Here is a 23,902-nt window from a genome sequence, read left to right on the forward strand (position 1 = left end):
CAAACATGGCCCACTGGGCCCATTTAGCACTTAACTTATGGGCTCTCATGAACGATTACAAAGTAATTAGCTACTACCGCCTGCAGACAATAAACTTCCTTAGTTCAGTAAGCATTGCCACTAAGCTAGTGTCATTCTCGTAATTAACAACAACTTCTCGGATTCCCATAATTTTCGAATCATGAAGCAAAGCGTTATTTCTCGTTTCGATGCGGGAAGAGAGAGAGGGAAAGGAAAAGGTGAAACTCTGTTGAATTCCATTTCTCTTCTTCTTCATCATCTTCATCGCGTTTCTGCAAAGCCACTTTTTCTCTCGCTTTTTTCGCCAAAGCTCTCTGCTACTTTGAGTTCCTCTTTTGATTTTTTTTCTTTTGGTTTAGTAAATTATTACGATATCTCTGACACGATGTCGGATTGGGCGCCAGTGGTGATCGGAGTTGTTCTGTTCGTGCTTCTCTCGCCAGGGCTTCTGTTCCAGTTCCCGGGGAATAATCGGCAGTTTGAGTTCGGGAGTATGAAGACTAACGGTAAAGCTGTAGTCATTCATACTCTCATCTTCTTCATCCTCTACGCCGTCTTCATTCTCGCTCTTCATGTCCACATCTACTCTGGATGATCCGGTAACCTCTTCTTCTCGTCCTTCTTCCGCTTTCATTCGTGATTCTTACGAACTGAAGCTGCTGCATTTCTAGTGGTGTTTGAGCCTTGTGTGTTGTTGTATTTCTGTTTGATGCGGATCTTGTTTGATCTGTTTGTATTTGCGATTTCTGTAGTCGAAGACTCGGAAGAGATAGAAGGCATTCTGTATGTTTATTTCGTTTTACTTACGCCTTTGGTTTCCATTGCTAGTATAGATCTAATTGCATCGAACGCTGGTCTCTGTAGCTGCTCTATCTCATGGAGAATCTTCTTTTTTGTCTCTCTTTGTTCTTCGATTTAATAAATTCAACGCATCTCAAGTACAAGATATTCGTCCTAGTGCGGACAGTCTGGCTAAAATTTTGTTCAAATTTGGTTTGTTCCATGGTAAAAGCAGGCTAGTAAAGGATATTATCGATTAGTTAGGAAATAGGGAAGAATTTTGCTCAAGATATTCAAGGAATTACCGTGAGAGTATTTACAGAAGCTTACCTTCTTTATCAACCCCCCAAAAAGAATTGAAATTATAGTTTACATTTAGCAGATTACAATATAGAAAGGTGTTGTTCAAAGGGAAAAAGAGAACAGGAAAATGGAGCAGAACAGAGAGAAATATGCTAAGTCCTAGAGAAAGAGAAAACAAAAGGAAGCAATTCATCTGCTGAAGGTAGCCAAAGCAGATGATTGAAAGTCAGTTAACGTGTATGTGAATACCGATAGCGATGACCAATATGGTGAGTATGCAGAAGAAAATGATAGCGTGCACCAAAATGGCAATCCCACTGGTATTCATATTCCCAAACTCCACCACCCTGATTCTCGCCGGCAACTGAAAAAGCAACCCTGGCGACAGGACAATGAACAGCGCCACCGCCACGACGACCGGTCCCCAATCTGCACTCATCTCAATCTACAAGAGGAGGAGTGTTCTGAAGTAGTGGAGTTCTTCTTCAAGTTCTTTAGAGAGAATTGAAGGTTAGAAGTAGGTGAAAAGAAAAGAGGGGTTATAAGGGTGAACGAGCTTGTTGATTTGCTTAGCAAAGAAGGAGCTTAGGGGATGCCAAACTTGGGGAGAAAGAAGAGAAAACGGTTTATAAGCAAGGGAAAGTCATGTTGATGAGTCGAAGGCAGTGGATCTGCTTTATGAAGATGGAAAGAAAAGGATCTGTATTGAACTGCACTTTATTTCTTGCTTTAGAGATGTGTGAGGAAGGTGGAGGGTGTTTTGTTTAAAGAAAATGGATGTGTGGGCGAAGTGTAAAGGCGGGTTATAATGCTTAGAGTATTGAGAATGCTTTGTTGTTTTAATTGTTTCTTTACAGCAAAGGTTTTGGAAGGATTGTCATAAAGACGATTAAAGCTTGTGGAATTCATTGTACCATGATGCAGGAATGAATATGATTTCAGCAGACAGATTGGACTGCACACACTTTGGTTGGGTAATATAGAGAATATCTGTGCTTTGCCTTTTAGATTTGTTACTAACGAATTGGTCTATTATTTTCTTCACCTCTACAGGCAATCATCATCACTCCTCTCTTTTAAAGAGGGGTACCAATTAAATAAAGAAACGAGCATTTGTTTTAGCCAGTTTAGAAGTGATTAAATCAGGTAATGACCATGTTGATTTTAGTCATTTTAAAATTATTCTCGAACATATTTTTTCTTTTCATTTTTTTTTATGAAAATAAGAACTAGTCCTAAGAAAATCTCTAGCATTTTGATTGAAACCTATTGAATTGTAAACATATTGTTAAAATTTCAGTTGAATTGGACCACAAAATTGTTTTTTTGAACGAACTCTTTGTTCAAACTTACAAAATTTATTTTCTTTCCTTTTCTGTCTCTTTTTATTTTCTTTTTAGCGGCACCCTTGCATTTCTCTTGTTTTTTGTACTGATAACAGAAAACACATGAATTTATTTATTTTTCATAAATTTACTATAAGATTTGAATCTCTTATTCCTTTATTACTTATTGGGTTAATTTTAATAAATACAATAAATCAATAGCTTTAAATTTAATAATTTGAACATATAAGAAATTATAAAAACATGAATATGTCATGAAAAAGTAATAATGAATATTGAAAAAACTAAAATTTTGTGAAAATAACCTAAGTTTCTTAAAAAAGAATAAAGGAAAAGGAAAAGAGTGAACAACTGTACTAAATTTCTTAATCACTAAGGTATAAAAAAAGGTGTAGTTTCTTAACTTAGAAGTACTTAATAATTCCATACATATAAATATCGAATTCCATAATAGATATTTGATTTGTTGGAAATGAAAAATTACATTTTCATGAAGCTTATACTCTGAACCGAAGCTACAAAAATAATTCTTCAAAGTTTGGTCCATCTTAACTTTTAAAAAACTTTTAAAAAATAAAAAATAAATCTTTAAGAGCACATATAAATATCTTAAGAGAATATTATTCAAAATGGCGGTCAAGTCGAAGCTCATAATATTAATCAAAATGATTCCTCATTCTTAGCTTCTCCTCTCGTACATCCACCTTATTATTACATTTTATAATAAGAAACAAAGAGTATAGAATCTGAGTAAAATTTCAATAATTGAGCCTAAATTTTGAAGTAATTAATATATACATATTTAATATTTAGATAAAGATCAACTAAAGGTTATACATAGATCATTTTTAAACACAGTTACAAACCTATATAAGTATCTACAAATGCTTGCAACCAAAAAGATACTTTTATTGACCCTCTACACCATATCATGCAACAAAGTTGCTTCTTCAGCTGATCAACCCCTCAAGTCTAAACCGTTCTTGCACAGACGATATGTACATAGCAGCCTTCCGATCGATATGTTCGTCGACAACAACGCCATAACCGTTCCAAAACTTAGCCTCGTGAACGTTCATGGCCTCATGAACAACCCTTTGGTTCGACGAAGCCATCTTCGCCCTCTCTTGGTGATGAACCATAAACGAAACATGACACGAACACGACGATGCATTCAACGATGTCCCCGTTGGCTTCGTGTTTCTGCTGCTCGCCATAGCTTCTCCATGGGGCACAAGGGGTCTTGCTGATCTACACCTTGAATCCATTGTTTGTTTTCTTGATATTTTGTGTTCCAAGTGAGGAATGGGGTATTTATATACAAACCATCATGTGATATTTTAATGTTATCTGTCTCATGAACAGATTGGAGATGGATATGAGAGAATTTTTACTGTATTCTGGTGGAGACCCACCGAGGGAGAAAACAAATATCTAAAGCATAATATTCAAAGATTAATGTTCTTCAAAAGCTAGATTGGTAAGATATGGAAGAAAAGCTTGGTTTTTTTTATACTTTTAAAAGACCCAATATAGAGTTAATTACAGTTTTTACATTAATGGAATATAGATTAATGCATAATGATTGTATCAAAATGAAAGATTAGCTGTAATCTCTTGATTAATATTTGTTGTTTGGAGAATCTATGCTCTTTTTCAACAAACAAAAAGACTTTCTTTCTTCTACCTCTTACAACTCTATTCATTTCCTCTGCATTCCGCACAATAGTTGAACGATTGGTCTTTTAAAAGTGGGATTAATAAAAATATGTGAGATCTCGCGTCGGTTGGAGAGAAAAGAAACATTTCACCTCTCCTTTGTCGATGCATTTTAAAACTGTGAAACTAACGACGATACGTAACAGGTCAAAGCGGACAATATCTGCTGGTGGTGGGCTTTAGGTGTTACAAATGATATTAGAGTCTGACACTGGGTGGTGTGCCAATGAGACCCAGGGGTGGATTGTGAGATCCTATAAGTCAGAGGGGAACAAAGCATTTCTTGTAAGGGTGTGAAGACCTCTCTTTTGTAGACACGTTTTTAAACTGTGAGATTGACGACGATACGTAACAGGTTAAAACAGACAATATCTCCTAGCAGTGGGCTTTAGCTTTTACAAATGATATTAGAGCCCGACACTGGATAGTGTGCTAGCGAGACCCAAGGGGTGGATTGTGAGATCCCCTATGAATTAGAGAGTGGGAACAAAACATTATTGGTAAAGGCGTGGAAACCTCTTGTTAGTAGATGTTTTTTAAAATCGTGAAGATGAATAATAGGTGGAAAGTAAATAATATCTACTAGGTTACAAAATTAATTAATCATAAAATATCATAAAATTTCAACGCTTTTGATTTAAAATTTAATGATAAATATATTTTTGAATTTTTTTTTTTATATATAATTATTTTATTGAAATAATTTGATGTTTGGGAAGGGGATTAAGCCCAATTAGGTTGGTTCGTCGTCTGGATGCCATGGCGAGCTTTGTATGTGGTTCGAAGTTGTAGCTGCACGCGACTCCTTAAGGTATAGAATGAACTACAGATTCCTTTCAATTTCTCCTTATCTTCTTTTCCGAACTCAAGCCATTGATTAGTTACAGTCTCTCAACTCTTTCCTTGCCTGGATTTGTTACCATTTTAGCAGCTATCTCTGTTGCTGTTCTTTAAATTTAGCTTAATTTAACGTTTCTACCATAGCCTTTTCTATTCTAGTTGACGTAATCAAGATTGACCTATTTCATTTCGTTATAACTTCTTTCAATCTTGCGCCTCATCGAGTTTATTTTGATGGGTTATATCTTATTGAATCCGGTGGTAGTGCAATTTGGTGGAATGTGGATGTTACTGTGAAACTTGATTAGGTTACCAAGTCTATTCCGGACTCTTGTAAGGTTAGGGGTTCAAGCTCTGATATCGAGTGCTAGCAAGACGCTGGGCTCTAAAGAGGTGGATTGTGAGATCCTACATCGTTTGGATAGGGAAACGAAACATTCTTTATAAATGTGTGGAAACCTCTCTCTAGCCGATGTGTTTTAAAAACCTTAAGGGAAAGCTTGAAGGGGAAAGTCCAAAGAGGACACTATGTACTATGTGGTGGGGTGTGTTTGGGCTGTTACACAGTGTACAGTGTATGTTTGTGTAATATAGCATGACAAAGGATTCACTCTTCTGCTTTGCTTGTTAATGGCTTGGTTTCTAGCGGCAAGCTCGGCTGCAACATGGGTGAATTTCAACTTGGGGGGAGGGTTGGTTACAATTTATTGCTTCATGGATGAATTTTGACTAGGATCTGAGGGGAGGAGGGTTTGATTTAACATATCACTTCAACCCCTTACCATCTTTTTAATCTAACTAATTGTGCTGACCATATATAGTGAGAGGAAGGCAATGTGCTATACTTCGTAGTAGACATTCTTCAATCTTGAGTCGAGTTGTATTATGGGTTTGTGATTGGTCCGATAGCCAGGGAATGTAGAAAAAAAATTCAGGGGTGTTGTTTAGAATGATGAAATGTAATTAGAGACATTTTCATAGCCCAAGGCCACTGCTAGTAGATATTGTCTGTTTTAGCCCATTACGTATTGCCGTCAGCCTCACGGTTTTAGAACACGTTTGTTAAGGAGAAGTTTTTACACTCTTATAAGGGACGTTTTGTTCCCCTCTCCAACCAATGTGGGACTTCATAGTCCACCCTCTTGGAGGCCCAACGTCTTCGTTGGCTTACTGTCCAATGTCCGACTCTGATACCATTTGTAATAGCCTGAGACCACCGCTAGCAGATATTGTATGTTTTGGCCCGTTATGTATCACTATCAACCTTACGATTTTAAAATGCGTCTGTTAGGTAGAAGTTTCCACACTCTTATAAGAGAAGCTTCAACGGACGTGGGACTTTACATAAGCCCTAAATTTTCTGGAGACTACACAAAGCATTTCAGCCTGACTGACCCCAATCAACCATCAAGGCACTTATGAAGGACTTGTCTATCCTCCATTTTGTTAACATATTTCTAACCTGGACTTCTTCCTTAAGATTTATTCTCAGTTTATAGCACACACATATACTTAATTATCTTTCCCACGTTACTTTCCTCGTCTGTTGATTTTTGGAGTTTTGAGTTAATTCTTGGACCAAGTGGAAGTGAAAAAACTTTGCTGGTTAATTCTTGTCCTCTTTTGTCCATTACATATTGCCGTTAGCCTCACGGTTTTAAAACGCATCTACTACTATGGAAAGAGTCTAGTCCTACTCCGACCATGACTTGTGGAAAAACTTTGCAGGTTAATTATTGTCCTTTTTGGCCCGTTACATATCGCCATTAGCCTCACGATTTTAAAACGCGTCTACTATGGAGAATTTCTAGCTCTACTCTGATCAATGCCTCGCATCGTCCAGTGATAGACTCTGATAACATTTGTAACAACTCAAGCTCACCGCTAGCAGATATTGTCCTGTTTGGGCAGCCCTTCTAGGATTCTCCTGAAAGTTTTAAAATGCATCTAGTAGGGCGAAGTTTCCACACTCTTATAAGGAATGTTTCGTTCCCCTCTTCAACTAACGTGTGATCTCACACATTTTCTTTTTATTTACTTATTTGTTGATGTGTTCTTTACAAGTACGTTAATATTTCTTCCCTTTCTTCTTTAGCTTCTCTTGCAGGTCTGAGCGAACCAACTTCAGGTTCCATTTATGTCCGAAAGTATGATAAAGATGGCAAACCATGTGAGTCAGTCTTCTCAACAGCTAACCCCTGAGAGAGAGTTGGCATTGTCTTTCAAATTCAAGAGAGGTATGGTCCATTTTTGTTCGCAAGTTGGGATTAATATTTTAAAACTAGTATACAATATTACTGAAATATGATTATAAGAAACATTGCTAAGGCTAGGCTCCTTTAATTTCATAGAGCTGTGCGGTCTTTCCTTTCCACACATATCACCAATTTTTGCTGCTATCTATCTTCCCTCCTTACTTGTAACAAAAGTATGTAGGGGAAGGACAAGGTTCCAAGCCAAAAGATGGGGATGAAGGACTTTTCAATCCCATCCTCAATATCATTCTGCTCCTTACATTTCGCTCAAGAACGCTTCCATTACTTTCTTTACTAATGGAAGAAGTATTATTTCCTGCTGCTACTTGCTACTTTGTTCTTTGTTCTTTGTTCTTTGTTCTTGATTCTTCCATTTCTGTTCATAAATGCTTTGCCAAACTTTTGTTGGATTTTGAAAATTTTGTTCACTCTCTTCTCTTTCAACAAGATTCATTCAGAAGTATGATGGGCTTCTTGACTTCCACAATTAGATTGCCATTGCATTACTTCTTTGTCTGAATTCTTCTCATTCTGATGAAATCTTTTGCTTTTGCTTTAAATTTTCAGCATGGGGCTTTTTTCTTGCTTTTGTGAGTCGCTACATGCCCCAACGATGGTGAAGAGATTAAACGATGGTGAGAGATTATAACAGTCCAAGCTTATTGCTAGCAAATATTGTCTTATTTGGGCTTTCTTTTCCAGGCTCTCCTCCCCAACCGATGCAGGATTTCACAATCCACTCCCTTTGAGGCCCAACGTTCTCGCCGGCACTCGTTCCTTTTTTCAATCGATGTGGGACCCCCCAATCCACCACCTTTTGGGGCCCAACGTCCTTGCTTGCACACCGCCTCGTGTCTACTCCCTTCGAGGCTCAACCTCTTCGCTAGCACATTGCCCAATAGCTGGCTCTGAGACCATTTGTAATAGTCCAACCCCACTGCTAGTAGATATTGTACTCTTTGAACAAGTTTTTTAAGTGTAGAGCGAGTCAATTTCCATTTTTATTCTTTACCCGTTTGGCAAGTAGCCCACATTCCCATACCCTAACATTCTTCTATAACTATATTCCAAATCCAGCAGCTGATTCTATTCCTATGGATGGAAAGGAAGTGTTTTGAGAATTATATTTTTAAATACTAATTTTAAAATTTTAAATATTTAATATTAACTTTTACAAACGCTCCAATTGTTATGAGTCCTATACTTATATTCTCCTATTAACTTTGAGATGATAATTTATGAATTATCCAAATTATGAAAATGGAGTTAAAAGATTTAAAAGAGAAAAAAGGGAAGAAGGAAAATATCTTTAGGAGGATCGCTGTCTAACCAAATTGAGAATATAAATATTAAAAATATCCTCCAAAAAGGTGTAAATGGGTTCGAACCGTCTCTTTCACGTCATCGTCACAGTAGCCAGCTCACACCCTATGAGTGGGGTCCACAATATGCCGGTTTTACACCAAACCGTACCCGTGGCAGTGGTGTTCGAATTGGTACACATCATCACCAGACAGGTCGGCTTGGGAGATCTGCAATCATCTGGAACCACGTGGCAAACTGGGAATCATGGGCTCATTATCATCTTGTGTGTGCTGATGCACTGGGGATTACTGCCACTCTTTTTTATTTTTTCTTTTTCTTTTGGATTCTCCGCCCCCAAAATCCATAAAAATTTACTTAAAACTCAAATCTTTTAAAATATTTTGGAGCATCTTAATAATAATAAAATAAAAAAAAACTATTTTATTGGTATGAAATCTTTAAGAGAAATAAAAAAACAAATCTACTGGAATTTATGCTTAAAAGTAGACAACATCCTATGATTTGTTGACCAGTTACTTACATCTATTAGGGGGAGGTTTCCACCTTAACGGATGTGGGATCCCATAATTACATATCTAGTGGAAAATGAACTCGAGATTATGATAAGATTATGTTCTATCGTGTATCCATATCAATTGGTTGATATAGAAATGGGGTGAGGAAGCATTTGGATTTGGATAAAAGGATTGTAATTAGGAATGTTGATCTGTGTTATCCAAGTTATGTTGTTAGCGAAAGTCCACGTATATGGGTTGTTCATCACTCAGCTCTGTAACCGTCAGCCGCCAAACGCACCCTTGTTTTGTTACAAGATAAGGCGCTTACCCACACATAGGATTTCTTTATCTTGCATTTCCATTTCACACCCACACCTTATTTCATTGGATGCATTCCAATTTCCAAATATCTCCTTTTTATCTTCTTATCTTTTCCACGTCGTCTCGAAATTTAAATATTTATTCCGTTGAAATATTAGAATTAGTCCATTTAAATTATTTATGAGAATTTTATTAAATTATAAAGACTAATCGTAAAATTTTATCAAACGATAAGAACAAAATTCTAACTTTTAAAATATTAAAGACCAAGTTTTAAAATTTTTAAATGGTAGGGACCAAATTATAAATTAATCATATTTCTATCAGGTTTTTATTAATGGATGAATATATCACAGTAAATACTTTTATTTTAATTATTTTTCGTTGTATTTATTAATAATTTTTTATTGTCAACTTGAGTATGATTTGATTAGTTAAAATATCGAGTCAAGTGGTAATTGATATATATTATGGATTAAGATGTGGAAGTTCGAATCTATTCGTTGTTGATGAAGTTAAAAAAAAAAATAATAATAACGTAAAAATTTTATATTATTATCCATAAAGTTGGAATTTTAAGCTGATGTTTTTTTTTTTTTTTTTTTTTGTCATATAATTTTTTATCAAAAAGAAATTTGGTTGATAGTTATTTTTTTTCTATTTCATGTTTTATTTTTTAAAAAATAAATACAAACATGTCTGAACCATTATTATTGTTCCTTCAAATTTTATATTAAAAATGTAAATTTTATTTAAGAAATAAAATTTAAGAAATGCGATATTCTTTTTTGGGAATATTTTAAAACACAACGTTATTCACGCATTATTTTATTTATTTTTAAATATATTCTTTACTAACTTTTAAAAGTAGATTCACCTAGAATCGCACAATATTCTTAATAAAATTACAAATTTCAAATACATCCGCTTTTTATATATCTATTATTTTCTCACAAAAATAAAATTTTCTCTTAATTTTTGCAAATTTATTATTTTTTTTTAATAAAAAAATATAGCTATTTTTTTTTTCTATCTTTTAATAGTAAAGTTGTCTGATTTCGCTTTTTTAATTTTTCTAAAAAGAATTTATTCTGATAAAAATAATATATATCTTTTTAATAAAAATTATAACTAAATAATTAAAAAAAAAATCCCATTATTGGGAGAAGTTTCATAATTAAATTAATAATAAGTTGGAGATAGCCTAATTTTCTTTTTAATATTAAAAAAAAAAAAAAAAAAAAAAAACATTAGGGTTTGGGAAAGTTGGTTGGCGGCGTGTGTGGCGGTGGAAAGTCAATAGTTAATGAGATTTGTTTAGTATCCTTAATCCAATAGTTAACAAAGAATTAAAATATAATTATTAATGAATTAAGAAAGGAAAGCATAAAAATAACGTGGGCAGATTACCAGTGGCTCACGCTGAAATTGCCGGCGAGATGAGCGGCAACTCTCCGACCAACCCCCCGCGGCTAAGACGACACGTGATTTGCAGCGCCCTGAGTGGTCCCTTAGAGCTGGGGCAGTATCGCCATCAGTAATATCCACAAAATCTTAACTCTTCAAAAAGCTTCACTTCAATTCAATTCAATCCTCCCTCCCATCGCCATGGACATGGATAGTCAAATCCTACAAATTAACAAACTAAGAACCTAAGCTTCCATTGCCTACCCTAATTCCAACACTCCCTTTTTCTTCCCCCTCTTCTTTATTTCCCTTTCCCCCTTTCTCTGCTTCACTTTTAAGCCTTCCCCTCTCCCTCTTCTTGTCCTCTTCTTCCTGTTCTTCTTCTGTTCTTCCTCTTCTTCTTCTTCTTGTTCTTGAGGTATTTGTATAAATTTTTTGTGGGTTGTTCTTTAAATCTGTTTTTGGGTGGAGATTTGAAGTGGGTTTTCTTTTTTCCCCCTTTTTCAAGCATGGACAGCGAGTATGATAAACTTATCAGGAGGCTGAACCCACCCAGGTACTCTTCTTCTTTCTTCGTCTTAATTGGAAACGGTTTTGATTTCCTTCCCGAAATTTGCTTCTGGGTTTTTGTGAGTCATGGTGTTCGAAATTCCGAGTTGATGTTTCTTCTTTCCAGATTTCTTGTTCTTGTTGAATTTTGATGTTTCAATGTTGGTTGACTTCTGGGAGTGATATCAATAACTTAGGCAGTAGTGGTTTGATTCTTTTTGCTATCTATTTACTCGAGCTGATGTGAATGAACTTATGATTTATGAGTTTAGTAGCGGTTTGTTCTGTGAATTCTTATTTGTTATATTCAATCTGTTCTTGCAGAGTTGTGATTGATAACAACGCTTGTAAGGACACTACAGTGATCCAGGTGCTTGATCTTTAAGTTTGCTCTGTAATTATTGCTTCCTTTTGTTTATTCAATCAGGAGCTAAAGATTGCTCCAATCCTTTTCTTCTACCTATCAGGTTGACAGCATGAACAAACATGGGATTCTCTTGAAAGTTGTTCAAGTCCTCATGGATATGAACTTAATCATTACCAAAGCCTATATCTCCTCTGATGGAGGCTGGTTCATGGATGGTTAGTGATTCTGACTCTTAAGTTATTTTGAATCTGAAAAGCTTAGCCACTTATGGGTTACTTTTTGTTCTTTCTTTCCAGTTTTTAATGTTATCACTCATGATGGAGACAAAATCAGAGATCAAGAAACCATAAACGCCATTCAAATGGTAAACTTACTGTAACAAGTGGGATAGATGAATGAATGTTCCATCTTTTATGAGGGTTGTGTTATAATGTGTTTGTTAATTGCACCATGTAGAGGCTTGAAGTGGATGCGAGTTTCGTGCCATCGTTGAGAGAGTCAGTCGGTTTGATGCCCTCGGAGGATCATACTTCAATCGAGCTGTCTGGTACTGACAGGCCTGGTTTATTGTCTGAAGTTTGTGCTGTTCTTGCGGACCTTCACTGCAATGTTGTAAATGCTGATGTTTGGACACATAATAGTAGAGCTGCAGCTGTGGTACGTGTGACTGATCACGATACTGGCCGAGCAATTGAAGACACACAGCGGCTCTTAACGATCAAGGAGTTACTATGCAATGTTCTAAGAGGGAGTGGCGAGTTAAAGGAAGCGAAAATGACCCTTTCTCCTCCTGGGGTCACCAGCACAGACAGAAGGCTGCATCAGATCATGCTGGCTGATCGAGATTACGAAAGGGCTGGCAAACCCAGGCTTGGGGTTGAAGATAAGAACTTGAGACCCCATGTTACTGTCTTGGATTGCGCCGAGAAGGATTATACTGTGATTACTACAAGATCTAGAGATCGGCCGAAGCTGATGTATGATGTTATTTGCACTTTGACAGACATGGAGTATGTGGTCTATCATGGAATGGTAAACACTGGGAGCATGGAAGCTTATCTGGTAATTCCAAGGCCATTTTTCGTCGAAACTAGTTGAGCTATTTAAGTTTTTAGGTTCGGTTATGATTTAAAGGAAAACGGTTACTGCTTTTTCAGGAATTTTATATCAGACATAAGGACGGGCTGCCGATTAGCTCTGAAGCCGAAAGAGACCGAGTATTGCATTGTCTTGAAGCAGCCATTGAAAGAAGGGAGTCTGAGGTAGAAGAGAGGCCATTGTTGAGTTTCTTATCCTTATTGTTTGAAGGTAAAGGATAGGCAATAATACATTATCTTGTCTGCTTTCCTTTGCAGGGGCTTAAGCTAGAACTGTATGCAGAAGACAGAGTTGGGCTTCTATCAGACATCACAAGAATATTTAGGGAGAACAGCCTATGCATCAGGAGGGCAGAAATCGTCACCAAACGTGGAAAAGCCAAAGATGTTTTCTATGTCACCGACATGACGGGAACTGCCATCGACGTGAAGGCCGTTGAGTCCATTCGCAAACAGATCGGTGATGCCATGCTGCAGGTGAAACACAACTCATGGCTCTCCGAAACGCCTCTGAAAGAGACGACGACAGGATTCTTCTTGGGAAACTTGTTCAAAGCAAGAACTTTTCAGAATTTCAAATTGATAAGATCCTACTCTTGAAAGCAGCTGCTCTGCCCATTGTGTGTATATTCCTTTACAAGTAGAAAAAGATGCACAGATACATGACAAGTTCAAGGGACAGTGTAAATTTATAGGAATCCTTTTCCTTTCACCCTTATAAGTGAGGGTTTGCTACAATGTTCTCATATTGTAGCCAATAAACCCAAAAGAAACCAGCCACCTTGTACTGAAAGGCAAGTTGGTTGGGATGTATGTCTGTACAAACCAGTGTAGTGTATGGTGTACATTAGACGCTGTTTCTACAGAATTGTAGAAGACTGTAAAGCTATAATTATTGGGCTCAATGGAATTGGATGCTGAATATGCTCTAATTGTTGTATTTCACAGTCATGTGCTTCTCAGTTACCATCGATTCATTTTCATGGAAGGGTGAAAATGGTCTAACTTAGTCTTCCGTTGTGAGGTCCCACATTGGTTGGAGAGGGGAACGGAGCATGCCTTATAAGAGTGTTGACATCTACAAAGACTAAATTAAAAAAAGTTACTCTTAAAAGGAAGGGCATTTGTGCAATCTAAGCCACGACTTGGAAGAAGTCCATTTATGTTTTACTAAGAAACAGAGCAAGAAGAGACCAACCCTTGTGAATTGTCAGCTAAAAAATGGATACCTAAAACATGTTACTTAGCAAGCAGAACCTCTAGCATGTTCAAAACTTGTAACTAAATCAGCATTTCTTCAAACCCAACCCTTTCATATAAACACACAAGTTTCGATTGTAAGGAGACGTGAGACAAGCTGTGTAGGACCTTCAAGGGTCAAGTCAATTCCAAAAGTCGAGACAATAGAAAATAGGCAAAACTTAAAGAACAACCTACCGAAACGGCATACCTCAGGAGCATCCTGTTTGCTTCGACATGGAGACTTTCCAGAACAAGTATTGGACTGCCAAAAGTCTGAAGCTTGAAGTGGAAGGAATACATTTAAGAGACATTTCATCGAACACCTTCAGGGCATGCGCAAAATACCCATCATAAGCAAGGGCAGTCAAAAACGAATTACATGGTGCGTATCCATTAATGTCAGTAGCTGAAGTAATCTCATTAAAAACAAAAAAAAAGCATCATGGGTCTTCTTGCCAATGATCAACGAATCAAGAACAGAGCAATAAACTGACAAATCGAGGTTAATTTTCTGAGTTTTTACCTGTTTCAAGAAACCGTGGATGGCCCCACAGTTTGGTAAGTAGATATCTTGATCCCAAAGCAATGTTAGTGTTCGCCACATTCATTATATTCTTACAAAAATATTGAATTTCTAGCCCAAACCTCTTTTTACCTAAGTTGGTGTCAATTCTGGGTCCAAGTTTTGAAGTCCAAGACGATGCCCATTTGAAGTATTAGGCTTAGTAATACTTCCAAAAAGAAAATAGAAAAGCTTCCTTGTTCATTGACGCTTCCGTACTTCCCTTAACTTCAAGCCATCTCCACCAAATCCGTCTTCGAAAGTCGTAGCCACTACCATCTTCTGCAGAACCGCATCGCGGCGCCATGGATAATCGGAAAGTCGTCGTCTGCGACAATGGCACTGGGGTATCTCCTTCTTCTTTAAATCATTGTTTCAATCTACTGTTTCGTTTCCCCATGATCACCTTCATCTTGATCTTACAATCCCCTGTCCAAATCTGCCAAATCATTGAGTTTCCATTTTTCTTCAACCTGCTTTGATTCGGTTGTTTAAGATTAGATTGTTCATTATTTGCAGTACGTGAAATGTGGATTTGCCGGGGAGAATTTCCCCACTTCTGTGTTTCCTTGTGTGGTGGGAAGGCCACTGCTTCGCTATGAAGAATCACTCATAGAACAGGAGCTTAAGGTTTGCAATTTCCCTTTGTATTTTGAGCTAATGGAAGAATTGAAATGTTCGTGGTGCTCCTCGATTTTCTTAATATCATGACTGATTTCTCATTTCTATCGTTAGCTCGACAATGAACTGTAGTCATGATCTTTGTTTGTGATCTCATCCTGAAAGGTAGTTTGTCTATGAACAGAACTTTCCAACATTCAATCCGATTGTTAGGGATAATTGTATTTACTACTCCACAGAGCAGAAGGGGGAATGCTCATTGTGTTAGTGGTTAAAGGGTGATTTCTATTCGATTAATTAGCGTAACTGATTACACGAGTGCTGTTTTAATATTCTCGATGCTCGAAAATAGAGTGTACATGTTCATATCCCATGTAGAGATTATCTTTTATTAGCTTAGGAATTGCATTTTAGTGAATCCAAGATATTTTCAGTCTAGATGTCTCAGTTTATGGAAAGAGGGATCCTGAGGTTAGTAGCTATGTATTCGATTGTTAGATCCCACATCGGTTGGAGAGGGAAACGAAACATTTCTTACAAGGATGTAGACGCGTTCTAAAGTCGTGAGGCTGACGACTTTACGTAACGGGCCTAAGCAGACTATATTTGGTAGCGGTGGGCTTGGGTTGTTCCAAATGGTATCAGAGATAGACACCGGGTAATGTGTCAGTGAGGACGCTGGCCCCCAAGGGGGGTGGATTGTTAGATTGCACGTAGGTTGGAGAGGGGAATGAAACATTCCTTATAAGGGTGTGGAAACCTCTCCCTAGTAGACGCGATATAAAACCGTGAGGCTACATAACGAGCCAAAACGGACAATATCTGCTAGTGGTAGGCTTGGACTGTTACATCGATTATTCGTTCTCAAGTCTTCTCTCTGAATTACTATAGGACATTGTTGTTGGAGAAAGCTGTGCAGATTTGCGTCATCAACTTGATATAACTTATCCAGTCCATAATGGTATTGTACAAAACTGGGATGATATGTGTCATGTGTGGGACCATGCATTTTTCAACGAACTGAAGGCAAGTTTGAGCTATTATGAGCAGTTTATATTCATCCCATGCACAAATCATAATGTTAATTGCTTTTGTGTTTTCTGTCTATAGATAGACCCAAAAGAATGTAAGATTTTGCTCACGGATCCACCTCTCAATCCTTCGAAGAATCGTGAAAAAATGGTTTGTGACCTTCGATTTTCTTTCAAATTTTCTTTTGCTGGATTTAACGACTAGGGTCGATATAACCTTACAGGTTGAGACGATGTTTGAGAAGTACAACTTTTCGGGGGTCTTCATTCAAATCCAAGCTGTTCTAACTTTGTATGCCCAAGGTGCTTATAAGGATGAATGAAGGTCAAAATTGTGCTTAGTTATTTTCTGTCTCTATTGGCGCACCTTTTCTTAGATTTTTGGTTAGCATATTGTAATTGTTGAATCGAAAAGTACGTTTCATTACGACGGTGAAAAGGCACGCCCCTACGATAAACATCCTCAAATTCACTCTAGCTTTTCATGTAATGCTTCACTCATTATTTTACTCTCACAGGTTTACTGACTGGGTTAGTCATCGACTCTGGCGACGGTGTCACTCACGTGGTAAATAATTTACCAAATCGTTTCGTAAATTTCAGTGCATACTTTTTTCTCGTCCATTTGCTACTCATTGAGCATAGTACATTTGTTTATCATTAAAGAGTCAATCATTTTTGAGATATGAAGTTTATGTGGAGAGTGCAGATTAAGTTTGATGGTTAACAGCCTTTTACCAATTTGTTCTTCAGGTTCCAGTTGTTGATGGCTACTCATTTCCTCATCTTACAAAAAGAATGAATGTAGCTGGCCGACACATTACTTCATATCTTGTTGATTTACTCTCACGAAGAGGGTGAGGGTTTTTTTCCATAGCACAGTCGATATGAATCGATTGATTGTTTCTTTAGCTAACACGTGCGACTTCTTGAAGGTATGCGATGAATCGGTCTGCTGATTTTGAGACTGTTAGGGAAATCAAGGAGAAGCTCTGCTATATAAGGTGAACTAACCAGCTTGACGTCGTATGCTTTGCGATATGTGCTTATTTACCACATTTTGATGGTACATATATGTATGTGCAGTTATGATTACAAGAGGGAATATCAAATGGGGCTTGAAACCACCATTCTTGTCAAGAACTATACTGTAAGTCACCTCTTGTGAATTCTGCTAAGAATTAATATTAATCATACTCGTATTGGTAACCACCTTTGACAAGAATGGATGAGTTATCTTGGCCAGCTTCCAGATGGAAGGGTAATCAAAGTTGGCACCGAACGTTTTCAAGCTCCTGAGGCGCTCTTCACTCCAGTAAGAATGGGACGGGTTAACATAATATTGGGGACGGGTTATAAAGAACATTAGTTTTTACTTCTTATTATAAGAATGGGACATAATGTTGATTAAAGCAATGAAATTCTCTGTTTCATGCAGGAACTGATAGATGTTGAAGGGGATGGGATGGCAGATATGGTTTTCCGCTGCATTCAAGAAATGGATATCGATAATCGGATGATGGTATGATCAGATCTTTCATATGCTTTCAAGAAAGTACCCTTTTGATGAATATTATTGGTTTGCAGCTTTACCAGCATATTGTTTTAAGTGGCGGGAGCACAATGTATCCTGGATTACCTAGTCGGTAATGTGTAGCTCTTCTTGGTCTGTGATTATATTATTCTTCTACCCTCGACCTATAGGCCGAGTTTCCGTGTCAGTCACATGTCAGACATGGATACGTCTGGACACACTCAAACACGTGTCCGATGTGCTATTTTACGTGTCCTTCGGACATGGCTAGACACGACTTATGTATTATTGTTGAAACACCATCGAAATGTTGATAAAATGGTGATTGATTGTAATGATATTCAGTTTGGAGAAAGAAATACTCGACCGCTATCTCGATGTCGTCTTGAAGGGAAACAGAGATGGTTTAAAGGTAATATGTAAATCTTTGTTGAGTTCTTGACTTTAACCTGGGAAAGTAAAACACTTTTTACTTGTATGTTTTATGGCCTGTGATTCTTAGAAACTGAGATTGCGGATAGAGGATCCGCCAAGAAGGAAGCACATGGTGTATCTGGGGGGCGCAGTCCTAGCAGGAATAATGAAGGTAGATGACATACATACCCATAACATTCTAAACCATTTGATTCAAGAAGTAAAAGGGATTAACTGTTGTTGACACATCCAGGATGCGCCTGAATTTTGGATCAGCAGGGAAGATTATCTTGAAGAAGGTGTTGGTTGTCTAAGCAAATGTGGGCAGGCCTGACACCTTTTGGGATCAGTGGCCTCCTTCAAGATTGCTCCTCAGACTACAATTTAATGACTTAGCTTATGAAATGAAGACAGGATTGATTGATTATGTGAGTGATAAAATGGAATAATCTTATGTTCTTATGTTGTTTGAATGTTGGAATATGATTATGTGAGTGATACAAACATTCTTTATAAGGGTGTGGAAACTTGTTCATAACAAACGTGTTTTAAAAATCTTGAGGGGAAGCTAGCGGTGGATTTGAATTGTTACAACAATATTAGAAATTATCCGCCATGAATGTTCTTCACCTCACAAAGAGTAAGAATACAGAGAATAAAACAAGTTAGTGTCTCTCTTCAAAAATATCTTCTTCCTCGAGGACAAATCGATCATGAAGACTAAGTCTTGTAATCTTGTAATTGTCCTCTTGTCCCACTAATCCTTTCCTATTTGTTTTTCTCCCTAGTCTTTACAAACCCCTTTTGGCTTTTGCAACCCCATATCAATTCTATTCGGAAATTTCCATTCTTTCGCTTTCCTATTCTATTCCTATTTGTTTTTCTCTCTATTACTTTGATGATGTCATACTAAATCTGTAATAGTCAAAGTCCACTGTTAGTAGATATTGTCCGTTCTATTATGGCTCGTTACATATCGCCTTCCGTCCACGATTTTCAAACGTGTTTACTGGGCTCTCACACCACACCCACGTGAGATCTCTCACAAAATGTCTGGTGCAAATATGGAAGAACGATGAAGGTTTCACATGTGGGGGTAGGTGCATGCATGCCATGGAGGGGCAAAAACGCTAAACTATGGCATTGAGAATAGTGATTATGTTGAAAAGGGGAAGATGCTGAGAGAGAGCAAGAACAGAGGAAGGAATTGGCCGCCTGAGGATGAAACGAGAGAAAAGAAGACAAACACTCAATTCCTTTGGCAAATCCAAGGGATAGACGGCGCCACCGACGCCATGCCCGACGATTTTGCCTATGTTCTCATTTCGTCCTTTTTCCCAATCAAATCTCCCCTCCTCCTTCTTCTTCTTCTTCTCCTTACTCTTCACTTCAATCCCTTCTAATTAAACATAGTATTACCCACATTAAATAAACTTCGCAATGCTGCAGCTGTAAACAACACAAACTTGTGAAGTTTACAATCTTCCAGTTGGATCATGCCTGTATAACTCCCAATTTAATATCCAAACACTTCCTACTTCATTCTAAAATCGTGGGACGGACAACAATATGTAATGGGACAAACGGAACAATATCTACTAACAATAAACTTAGATTATTACACCAACATAATAGATTAGTTATATCATTATAGAATTAATTCATATTCGTAGAATAAAATTCTAAAATATGAGTCTTTAGAAATTTGATTTTATATCCAAAACTAATCAAACTGTTATTAAATTCAAATCCCTCCTATCAAGAATTGATTTTTTTCAACCATTAAATATCTGTGACATAAGTGAAAGAAAATAATAATTGTTAATTAATTGTGGTCCTAATACATAAATTATTATAGCACAAATCCTTAAAATCAAGTTAATTATTATTTTGCTTAGAATTGATATTGATAATAATAATTTAGAGAAAAAAAAAAAAAAGAAAATAATAATTGTTAATTAATTGTGGTCCTAATACATAAATTATTATAGCACAAATCCTTAAAATCAAGTTAATTATTATTTTGCTTAGAATTGATATTGATAATAATAATTTAGAGAAAAAAAAAAAAAAAAAGTGGCGTGTTATGTGATCAGCCGGCCCCATATGTGAGGGAGGGGTAATAGAATTGGGTCTCTCGCTGCTACGCACAGGCTTGCCAACGCTGTCATCACTGGACATTGAAACACCTTCCTCTGCTAGCTGACAAATTTGTAACCCCAATAAGAACAATCGAACTGATCTCTTTCCAAGTTCCTTCTTTTATACCAAATTTCCTTAAAAAAAAAAACTTGTTTGATTCTCATAAACTTTCTGTTTTTATCTTCTGGGTGTTTCCGCAATTTCCGCACAACAAAAAACACGAAAATGATCAATTCTCTCTGCGGAAGCATCGCCCCAAGCAACAGCACCGAAACCTCCTCCTCCTCCAAGCCTCCGCCCCCCACCTCCCCAAATGAAGCCGTCTCCGCCAAGACCGCCGCCGTCTCCTCCTCCGACAGTCTCACGCCCGCCAGCCTCAGCTTCCCTGCTCCCAAGTTCGAAATCGACGGCGACATCGAGATTCAATCGCCGGACAACTCCGTCTGGGATTCCTTGTTTGCGGACCAACTCGACTGCGACTTCATGATCTCGTCGCCTGTGCGGAGCTTACCGTCGCCCCACAACTTGGGTTTCAATTACTATAACTATGGGCAAGCAATGCAATGTTCGCCGCCTAGGAGCTGCTCTCAAGTTGGGGCTTCGAGCAGTGTTCATAAAGGGAAAGGGCTTAGCCCACTTCATAAGGTGTTTAGCTCGCCTAGTAATCAATATATGCAAGCAATTGAGGGCACTTCTTCGCTTCCTACTATTGGAGAATTGTTGGATGATTATGAAGAGCCTGAGGGGTTTGAAACGTTTCAAAATTTGTCTAAGATTTCAGGTATTGGAGAATCATTGCAATTCTATGACATATCAACTTCTTCTCTTCCACCAGTTTTTGAGGACTTGGCTGTGCCAAACGAATCATCAACTATGGATAGGGAATTCTATACTCAAATGGGGTCGATCACAACTGCCCCTTTGCCACCACAACAAGATCAACAACAACACCAGCCACCGCCACTGCCACCGCCTGCGCCGTCGCCTTTGCCGTTGCCACCTCCAAAGCAGCCACAAAATCAGCTCAACCATAGCTTGATGGTGCCTCCTCCTGTTGGGTCTGAGCAGGTAAACCATTAGTAATAGTCCACCGCTAGTAGATATTGTCATTTTTAGAACTTCTCCTTAAAGTTTTAAAACATGTCTGCTTGGTAGAGGTTTTCACACCGTTAGAAGGGATGTTTCGTTCTCCTCTTCAACCGACATGGGATTTTACAATCCAGTCCATCCAAACCTACCGTTAACAGATAAACCCCAAACCCACCGTTAACAAATATTGTTCTCTTTGTATTTTTCCTTCTCGCTTTCTCTCAAGGTTTTAAAACAAGTCTATTAGGGAAAGACTTCCATACCCTTATAAGGAATGTTTCGTTCTCCTCTTCAAACGATGTGGGATTTCACAATCCATTCCTCTCGGGATCCCAGCATCCTCGATGGCACACCGCTCAGTGTCTGACCCTGATACCATTTGTAACCGTCCAAACCCACTATTAATAGATATTGTCCTTTTTAGGTTTTTTCTATTGAGTTTCTCCTCAAGGTTTTAAAACTCGTAGGCTAAGAAGAAGTTTCCACACGCTTATAAAGAACGTTTCGTTCTCCTCTTCAACTGATGTGCGATTCTCGTTGGCACACAGCCCAGTGCCAACTCTATACCATTTGTAACAGTCTAAACCCACCGCTATAAGATATTACCCTCTTTGGGGTTTCCCTTCCGAGTTTCTCTTCAAGATTTTAAAACACGTCGGTCTAAAAATTTGAACTTTTACTTGTTTTTGTATTCTAAAACAACCCAATTACTTGCTTTCAAAATTAGTATAAATTCATGGAAGTAATTATTATGTGTTTTGGCATTGAAAAACGTAGGAACAAGATAGTGGACTTCAACTGGTGCACCTCCTTCTTGCATGTGCAGAAGCAGTAGCCAAAGAGGATTACATGTTAGCAAGAAGATACCTTCATCATCTCAACAGAGTTGTCACTCCAATTGGCGATTCCATGCAAAGAGTTGCTTCTTGTTTCACCGAAGCCTTAAGTGCTCGTCTTGCTGCAACTTTCACCACCGCAAAACCCATTTCTCCAATCCCTCCATTTCCCAAAAACTCCCTCGAAATCCTCAAGATTTACCAAATCGTTTACCAAGCTTGCCCTTATGTAAAGTTCGCTCATTTCACCGCCAATCAAGCCATTTTTGAAGCCTTTGAAGCTGAAGAGCGCGTCCATGTTATAGACCTTGATATTCTCCAAGGTTATCAATGGCCAGCTTTCATGCAAGCCCTAGCAGCTCGCCCTGGTGGCTCCCCGTTCCTCCGAATCACCGGAGTTGGCCCGGTCATAGACGCCGTGCAAGAAACCGGCCGCTGCTTAACCGAGCTCGCTCATTCTCTAAACGTCCCTTTTGAATTCCATGCAATTGGAGAGCAACTCGAAGCCCTAAAGCCCAATATGTTCAACCGTCGTGTCGGAGAGGCTTTAGCGGTCAACATCGTGAACCGTCTCCACCGTGTCCCAGGGAAGAGCCTCGGGAACTTACTTGCTATGATCCGAGATCAGGCTCCGAACATCGTAACCCTAGTGGAACAAGAAGCAAGCCATAACGGTCCTTACTTCCTAGGGAGGTTCCTAGAAGCTCTACACTACTACTCCGCCATTTTCGACTCTCTCGACGCAACGTTCCCACCGGAGTCGGCACAGCGGGCGAAGGTGGAGCAGTACATATTCGCACCGGAGATAAGGAACATAGTGGCGTGCGAAGGAGCGGAGCGAATCGAACGACACGAGAGGCTGGCGAAATGGAGGAAATTAATGGAAACAAAGGGGTTCAAAGGGGTGGCATTGAGTAGCAATGCAGTGACACAGTCCAAAATATTGCTTGGTTTATATTCATGTGATGGTTACAGGTTGACAGAGGACAAGGGTTGCTTGTTGTTGGGGTGGCAAGATAGGGCTCTTATTGCAGCTTCTGCATGGAGATGCTGAGCACGATATTTTTAATTCTTTTTATTATATAATTATGATATTTTTTCTTTTTTTTTTTTTTCTTTTTTTTTTTTTCTTTTTCAATCATGAATTTGTTGTTAAAAACTACAAGACTCTCCTATCATATTATACGAGAGATCTCTATGTTATAAGTTTCTTTGTTTTTATATGTAAACCATTTATGTTCTAACATTAATACACATAATTCATTCGATTGTACATTCAAATTCGCGACCTTTTGGGTTATATTATATGTCTCGTTCGTGAATTAAGAATATGTATTGGTTTCTGGAGATAATCTTCACTTCTAGAAAGTAGTTCAAGTCAAGTAAATAACGTGGTCATGTCGTACGAGATGCAAGGGACCATTCAATTGGGTTGAATTCAAATGATCAAAACTACCCTAATATTGTAAGGGAAGTGCCATGAGAGGCCGTGTAGGGGAGAGAGTTGAGGGGCAGCAGCTGCATGTCACCACCATACTATGAAGAGATCAAACACGCATGGGCGTCGTGCGTGGCCAAACAAGTTTAGATTATGCATGAGTTG

The 23,902-nt window shown here is 38.0% G+C and overlaps 5 protein-coding genes and 1 long non-coding RNA gene across 9 annotated transcripts; 5 read left to right on the forward strand and 1 right to left on the reverse strand.

The window, feature by feature from the left end:
- Positions 1-107: 107 nt before the first annotated feature.
- Positions 108-2,229, forward strand: LOC111803850 (uncharacterized). Of its 3 annotated transcripts, none has more exons than XM_087128845.1 (3): positions 108-239; positions 381-620; positions 2,029-2,229. In XM_087128845.1, the coding sequence occupies exons 1-2, from the start codon at positions 182-184 to the stop codon at positions 614-616; spliced, it is 294 nt and encodes a 97-aa protein (XP_086984971.1). In that variant the 5' UTR covers positions 108-181; the 3' UTR covers positions 617-620; positions 2,029-2,229. The 3 variants fall into 3 exon arrangements, with proteins under 3 accessions (XP_086984971.1, XP_086984968.1, XP_086984966.1); XM_087128842.1 differs by lacking the exon at positions 2,029-2,229 and adding an exon at positions 774-978; XM_087128840.1 differs by lacking the exon at positions 2,029-2,229 and having other exon boundaries at positions 381-978.
- LOC111803828 (uncharacterized) lies at positions 1,155-1,839 on the reverse strand. The gene has a single exon (XM_023688412.2). It carries the CDS (start codon positions 1,541-1,543, stop codon positions 1,331-1,333), a length of 213 nt encoding a protein of 70 aa, XP_023544180.1. The 5' UTR covers positions 1,544-1,839; the 3' UTR covers positions 1,155-1,330.
- Positions 2,230-4,871: 2,642 nt separating the features above from the next.
- Positions 4,872-8,357, forward strand: LOC111809359 (uncharacterized). Its single transcript, XR_015423094.1, has 4 exons — positions 4,872-4,980; positions 7,105-7,246; positions 7,832-7,899; positions 7,967-8,357. It is a non-coding gene; the product is annotated as an uncharacterized LOC111809359 (long non-coding RNA).
- Positions 8,358-10,819: 2,462 nt separating this feature from the next.
- Positions 10,820-13,768, forward strand: LOC111804272 (ACT domain-containing protein ACR6). Of its 2 annotated transcripts, XM_023689026.2 has the most exons (8): positions 10,820-11,233; positions 11,324-11,371; positions 11,689-11,734; positions 11,832-11,946; positions 12,028-12,095; positions 12,188-12,793; positions 12,889-12,993; positions 13,087-13,768. In XM_023689026.2, the coding sequence occupies exons 2-8, from the start codon at positions 11,325-11,327 to the stop codon at positions 13,426-13,428; spliced, it is 1,329 nt and encodes a 442-aa protein (XP_023544794.1). In that variant the 5' UTR covers positions 10,820-11,233; position 11,324; the 3' UTR covers positions 13,429-13,768. The 2 variants fall into 2 exon arrangements, with proteins under 2 accessions (XP_023544794.1, XP_023544786.1); XM_023689018.2 differs by having other exon boundaries at positions 10,820-11,371.
- A 1,028-nt stretch (positions 13,769-14,796) lies between these two features.
- On the forward strand, positions 14,797-18,748 carry LOC111804284 (actin-related protein 2). Its single transcript, XM_087127227.1, has 15 exons — positions 14,797-14,979; positions 15,152-15,262; positions 16,145-16,283; positions 16,368-16,435; positions 16,509-16,587; positions 16,803-16,852; positions 17,038-17,141; positions 17,220-17,288; positions 17,371-17,434; positions 17,531-17,599; positions 17,723-17,806; positions 17,872-17,930; positions 18,164-18,230; positions 18,321-18,404; positions 18,486-18,748. The coding sequence occupies exons 1-15, from the start codon at positions 14,938-14,940 to the stop codon at positions 18,564-18,566; spliced, it is 1,170 nt and encodes a 389-aa protein (XP_086983353.1). The 5' UTR covers positions 14,797-14,937; the 3' UTR covers positions 18,567-18,748.
- A 1,575-nt stretch (positions 18,749-20,323) lies between these two features.
- On the forward strand, positions 20,324-23,451 carry LOC111805356 (GRAS family protein RAM1-like). The gene is made up of 2 exons (XM_023690449.2): positions 20,324-21,442; positions 22,241-23,451. The coding sequence occupies exons 1-2, from the start codon at positions 20,600-20,602 to the stop codon at positions 23,351-23,353; spliced, it is 1,956 nt and encodes a 651-aa protein (XP_023546217.2). The 5' UTR covers positions 20,324-20,599; the 3' UTR covers positions 23,354-23,451.
- The last annotated feature ends 451 nt before the right edge of the window (positions 23,452-23,902 follow it).

Source organism: Cucurbita pepo, chromosome 1 (assembly GCF_057944985.1).
Source record: "Cucurbita pepo subsp. pepo isolate OVF chromosome 1, ASM5794498v1, whole genome shotgun sequence".
NCBI lineage: Eukaryota > Viridiplantae > Streptophyta > Magnoliopsida > Cucurbitales > Cucurbitaceae > Cucurbita > Cucurbita pepo.